The 6793-nt window shown below is 37.9% G+C and overlaps 1 protein-coding gene across 1 annotated transcript; it reads right to left on the reverse strand.

Annotated features, from left to right (window-relative positions):
- Positions 1-2095: 2095 nt before the first annotated feature.
- LOC110699144 lies at positions 2096-4065 on the reverse strand. The gene is made up of 5 exons (XM_021876634.1): positions 3966-4065; positions 3627-3783; positions 3309-3585; positions 2412-3226; positions 2096-2306 (listed from the first exon to the last, which is right to left on the reverse strand). The coding sequence occupies exons 1-5, from the start codon at positions 4063-4065 to the stop codon at positions 2096-2098; spliced, it is 1560 nt and encodes a 519-aa protein (XP_021732326.1).
- Between the last annotated feature and the right edge of the window lie 2728 nt (positions 4066-6793).

A 6793-nucleotide genomic window follows, 5' to 3' on the forward strand; every position in this document is an offset into this window, starting at 1 on the left:
ATTTGATCATTACAATTACAAATAAGCAACTGATTAGAAGATGTAGGTTTATCCACTGAACTATGTATAAATGCCTAGGAAAATTAGTAGAATAGTTGTTCTCTTGCAAGCATATGATGACCAAAATCTCCCCTAAACACTGCAGAATTAACAGAAAAATATTTGTACATCAGGCACTTGCTAATTTGCAAAATGTAGTTTCAAATCAGAACAATAGATCATAAAGTACATGATATCATTAAAAAGCATATCATACTTTCAAAGGCCATTAATTTGGTTGTTGAATGATGAGATACCTCAAAAGGAACATATGCTACACATAGTGCAGTCTGTAGCCAGAAACTGAAAGCAAATAAGCCAGAATACCCTGTAAGAAATTTTTAAAAATGGTAAAAAAATGCAAAATAAATTTTAATGAGAAGAAATGGAAAAGTATTACTCACTGATGAAGCTAAATGATGCCAGCTAGATGGAGAATATCATAGGCTACTACATTCCTCACATGACCTAAAGCTGACTTATCATCGCTAGCATTAGTTATAACACTAACATTGGATGCCTGTCGAGCTCGAGAAAGAGCCACATATAGCTGTCCATGTGAACAGCATGATCGCGGTAAATAAACAACAACTTTGTTCAATGTTTGTCCCTAAGCTTTGTTGATGGTCATTGCAAAGCTAAGCTTTAAGGGGAACTGTTTTCTCTGAAACTGAAAAGGGTAAGCCGAGGATTCTGATGGTCTTAGATTAATTCTTGGTATTAGTACATGCTCTCCTTTATGATTACCAACAACAATAACACATTCAATGAGGTTTGGAAAGAATTTCTTGCATATCAGACGTGTTCCATTGCAAAGACCGGATGATGGCAAGATGTTGCGTAATAAGATAACTGGACTATTGGCTTTTAATATAAGCTCATGAGGGCTCATGCCACCAGAAGATAGCTTATTCAAGAATTCAGTGGGATAGATGGAAAAATTATCGTCGATCATCGAATCATAACTCTTGTAGGCTACTTCTTCACCTGGAAACTTATTTATCAAGATGGCATTTATAGCATCAACATCATCATTGACAGGTGTTAGTATAGCTCTAGTGGTAAATATATCTGCACTAAATGGAGGCATATCCATTTCTGGAAAAGCAACTGATGTCAGGTGCATATCCTGAGGTGTGGCAGCATCATAAGGCTTAATAATTTCTGCAGGTAGCTGAACCAATGCATCTTCACTATCCTGCAGCTCCCCATTTCCCAGTGCCAACAATAAAGCTGCATATGTTGGATCATGTCTAGCTCGAATATTTTCTGTTAATCTGAATTTAGTTTACAGTGGCCATAGAGTAGAACTAACCAAGCTAGCAGCAACTGCCTCGCGTTGTGTTCTTTTGGGGACAACAGGAAGAACCTGTCTAAAATCTCCTCCAAATACAATGATTTTGCCTCCAAACAATAACTGAGGATCACATATATCCCTCAGCAACATATCAAGTGATTCAACGTTTTCTTTTTTTGCCATTGAAGCTTCATCCCAAATGATAAGCATCGTTTCTCTTAGCAATGCAGCCAAACTACCTTGTTTGGGCACACTACAGGCACGTGACTCAAGCGGATCCAGTGGAATCTTAAAGCGTGAGTGTGCAGTCCATCCAGAGGGAATATTAGCTGCAGCTATACCAGATGTTGCTATTGGCAATACAATCTTATGCATCAGTCTTATCTCTTAATACAAAGCATTATAAAAAAAGGTTTTTCCTGTTCCACCAGGACCATCAATAAAAAAAGCTCCTGGCATTTTCTTTGCAACATGATCCATTATAACATCAAATGCCTCTCGCTGAGCTTGATTTAACTGACTCTTGCACTACAGACACTGTTCTGGAATTGGAGCATTCAATGCATCCTCTATATCCTTTGTTACATGTATCTCATCATCTTCAGGATCAACTAAATTGTCTAATCCATAAACAGCAAGAGAACTACCCATCGACTCTAAAAACCACTCAACTTATTTAACAGTAAGACGCCTCACTTTATACGGATCAGAAGCATATCTATGCCTAAAATCCTCATACAGGGAATTATAATATTTCATCTAGAGAGTCAGGGGATTGCTAGGATGACAAAATATCAGCACAGTAGCAAATAACTTGCGGATTGCAAGCGGCATCTGAACAACACAACCTTCTCTGAGACATAGATCTACTGAATCGTCTTCTTCTAACAAGTTAAGCTTAAGTCCAGCCTGTTGAAAGGTGTCACATACATGACCATCAACTGTACGAAGATCTTCGAATGACTTAGGACTTTTAACATTATGCAGCAATAATCTGAGATAATATCATTCTCCTTCTGAAGGTCCAACAAAATCCAATCTACCAATGACTATCTTCTTATTTTGCCTTTTATACCAACGCTTTTCAGATGCATCCCAGCGATAGTGTTTTGAAAACTCATTGTACTTCAGTCTTGTTCCAGGAGACAGCTTGACATTCATTCGAAAGAACTCTGTCAGACAAGTTCTAGAACATTTATCATCAGAAACCACTGATCTAAGTCGTTCATTGGGTCTAAGTTGAACCAACTGTGAATAAGGAAAATGCACAGGAAGAGGCAGAACTGGTGGATGCATTTCATACATATCAAACCCAAAAAGGCGCCAAGCAGCTTCACAGGGTGAAACCCATCGATCTGACTGATACTGCTGTATTTCATTTTGGACAGGAACATTTTCTTCAGACCGAACAATATTAAAAGACACTCTGTCATGACCCTCATAAACATATTTATACAAATACGTAACCGCCTCTATAGTAGAGCAAACTTCGACATTTAGATGACAGTCAGAGTACGAAGAAAGATATGGATTATATGGGATAACCCATTTATTATCCATGATTGTCCTTCGAACTGTTACAGTTTCTCCTGTGCCTCTTCTTCGGTACAATGGATATCCATCACTGCTATTTTTAGTTTCATCACATAACTGCTTTGGATAACCATATTTACAACGACCAGGACTTTCCCTGTGCTTCATACAAGGACACTCTGGATCCAAGTGACCGCAGGGACCATGCATCATGTGTTTGAGTATCACTTTTCTAAGATAACTATTGTCAACAGATGGTATCTTAGCACATACAAATTTATCAAAATCAAAGGGCCACTTGATTTTGTACTCTTGCTTTAAAATGACCAAAAAATGAGCATGAGGTAAACCTCTCTTCTGGAATTCAATCACATAAATCATTGCTGCAACCTCCCCAAACACCTTCTTTTTTTTTTATAAGATGCTTTAAAGCCAAAACTTGTGCTCTAAAGATCCTTGCAACTATATCTGATATGTCCTGTGCCTTTTCCCCAACAGCAAGCTCCTTTTTAATTTCAGACCAATTAGCATTACAAGTCATTGTAATAAATAGATCCGGCTTACCAAACCGCTGAACCAATGCCATTGCATTTAAGTATCTCTTCGTAAGATCGCGAGGACCACCAATAAATGTTGGAGGTAAGATCACTTTACGACCAACATTTGCTGCACACTTCTCCCCACAATCAATAGTGCTAGGATTCCTTGATAGAGATCTGCTCTTATAGCTTGCTGATTTTTATGAAAGAAATCCAACCTTGTATTCTCCACTTTGACATACATATCCACTATATACTGCTGAAAGCATCTACCTCCTCTTAGCAGCAGATTATTGGGCCTGCATTGAAGCTTGTATGCATAGTATTCCCTTGCTGAAATGTTTCTGTCTGTCTTTGAAGAACCCCCATTTGCACCTACAAAGAAACCTTATTTTTCCCTGTTAAAAAGCATAGCTGCAATGGAAAATAATGACTGCAACGGGATTTACACACATATTTGTAAAAGTGCTTTGTGTCTATGGTATTTTTTCCTTTTTCTTAAGGATTTTTAATCCATTTGACTTGCTTAAACGATGGAGGTACCAGGATATACATACGTCTTGCTTCCTCCTCGAGCAAGTCTTCTACTGTATGAACAGTGCATGAAGCAACAAGATCTGGTTGTGAATGCAGCTGCTGAATCCCACCATGCGACATTTTTTTTAAGCCCTGAGTCCATCAACATTCACCAAATGGAAAAAGAAGCGGATACTGCAGAGGATCGTAACAACCATAATAGTGCATTATCCTATGACATGACTTTTTTTCAGATAAATCACCTTTAGATGACTCACTATGAGATGAATGATCTTGAGCTGATTCATTTCCAGCTGAATTTTCCTGGAATCTATCCCTTCTTGCTGTAACCAAAATATGAGGGCTTTCTGCCTCGCTGGAAGATGTATTTTCTGGCCATATGACAACAACTTCATCGGTGGAAGGGGCATTGTAAACACGCTGATCTGGCACAGTTGTTTTGTTTATCAAAATCTGCGTACACTCATTAATTTGGATCTCTCTTAGTGAACGAAAGAACTTAGCATAAGGATTTACTTCAGTAACTTTCATTAGAATAGCCAACACATCTTCCCTTAGTTTTGGAAAACAGCCTAGTCGTTTCTGAGCCTCAAGTTGTCCATCATAGAAATAGAGCTGCATATACTTAGGTCATTCCTTTCCTGGAAGTAAGTAAGGAATGTAATGGTATATCTGACCATGCAGCTTACAAACATAGATCCCTTTTTTAGTCTTAGCATCATATTTTCCACCTAACAATGTAAATGTAAACAAATTGTTATACAATCGTATGTACTGTCTAAAATGCTCTGCGTCCTCATCCACAGAAGTGAGGAGTCTCACAAGCTCTGCAGGGTAATCATTTGCAGCAATCTTAACCTCACCACCAGAACAGCAGAAATGAGGCGTTTCAAAAGCAAATTTGCGCGCCCTACAGGTAGCACACTGAGTAGGACAAGGAAGCTGATATGGCTCTATAGGTAACCTCTTACCAATTGATGCATCAGAGACCTCTGATCGCAATAAAAGATTCATAAACCACTCATGTATGTATATAGCAATCAACATGTAAAACCAGAATGAAATGCTCTAGGGAAATATAAAATCAATTACTTGTAGCTTTATGGAAGGTCCTTGGTATCTTTGCACGTTTTATGGAAGGTCCAGCCTGTGCCCTAAAAAAGAAAAAGGAATAAACATTTCTCTATCACTGGGTATATTTTCTCCTACAAAGATGAAAAGCAACTGCTAGTAATCCTAACTATTCTGCAATTTAATTTAAAAGAAGTATCTCCATGTACACATGCTTTTATCAACAATTACTTTTCTATATCATACCTCTGTAGGTCATCTTGATATCCAGATTCTAGACTGTTAAGGCGTTTACTACGATATACATTTAAAGATGATGGTTCTCGTAATAGACGGTCTATAACATGTTCAGTAAAAAAAATGCTTGGGAGCATTAGGCTAACAATTTTAATTAGTTATGAAGCATAGACAACATGGTCCAGAACATACTCATATCTGGATAGCTTTGTATCAACCACCAAGCCACAGCTAATGCTGTGTTTGCACAAGCATTTACTTGTGATTTCAACAGCTGATTAGCTGCAATACATCTGTCCAGACTCTACAATATAACATGCACTGAGCAAATAGTTAACTGATATCATATAAAAAGTCTAATGATTAAATAAGCAAAGAATAGAAATAAATAATCAAAGAATAGCAATATAGAAGAACTGTGTATTTCATACAGTACAAAATGCACCAAAACAGGATTTATATATAGATATAATAAAGGATTCTGGAAAATCCATTTCATTGTTCCAGCAAAGATAATACATAAGTCTGGCTTCAGGAAAGCCTTTAACAAAAGAAACCCTATGTAGCTTCAACAAAGTTCCTAACAAAAGAAGCTCTACATAATGGTATATAACATAGCCATTAGCCCTAACACCATACACAAGCATGTGAAATAGTCCTAACATAGTACACCAACGACCCAGCCTAATAAATAAGCAAAAAGAACCAAGCAACACACCTGCAAAAGTGCTGGTTCCAACACAGACACTTAAAGTTCCTAACCTCTAGCAAACTTTCTACGCTTAAGACAACAATCAAAATCTTCTGGTAATGGGAACATCGAGATCATCTCACAATCAGAATCAAGAACAGGAGCTGTATTTGCATAGATGTGTCGCAGCAGTCGTTTTTTAGGAGGCAAGAGAGGTGGAATAGACACGGGAACCTGAAACTCTTTTCCAAGAGGAGTAAGGCAGTCCTGCTCAATGAGAACTGTGGAAGGCTCTAGCTGTCTTTAATGCCTAAAACACGTTCCTTAACACCAACATAGCTCTCCCTCACTAAAGTACATAAAATGGCATCAAATCTAGCTGTTGTGACCTTGTAATTAGCATCAACTATTACAAGGTTAAAGACATCAGAAAGGTAGTCCACAGCCTTCCTAGCTAAGCTCTGCTTTGCTGCAGCTGCAGTTGGACAGTAATCACTAAACAGACAACGGAAACCTACTCCTTCTTTGTGAGGCATGATAGTAAACCATGAAGTAAACTGATCAGGAGAATGTTCAATGGTCTCAATTGGAGTGCATCTTATAACGACAGCTCTAAAGATAGCCCTTAAAATAACAACAAAGTCCACTACAATCTTCTTATGGTTGTTTTCAAGCTCATAACTAACTTCCTCATGCATACAAATCTTAGGTTCCTCCCTTTCAATGCGCTCCAGCTCCTCTTTTTTAAACCAAAACAACTGACCGCAACGGTCATACATCTGCTTCCTTAAATAGGTCACATCCTCGACGACTATTTAATATTTCTTCATTAGATCATAGACAGCCTTT

This window comes from Chenopodium quinoa, unplaced genomic scaffold (assembly GCF_001683475.1).
Source record: "Chenopodium quinoa cultivar QQ74 unplaced genomic scaffold, ASM168347v1, whole genome shotgun sequence".
Classification (NCBI taxonomy): domain Eukaryota; kingdom Viridiplantae; phylum Streptophyta; class Magnoliopsida; order Caryophyllales; family Amaranthaceae; genus Chenopodium; species Chenopodium quinoa.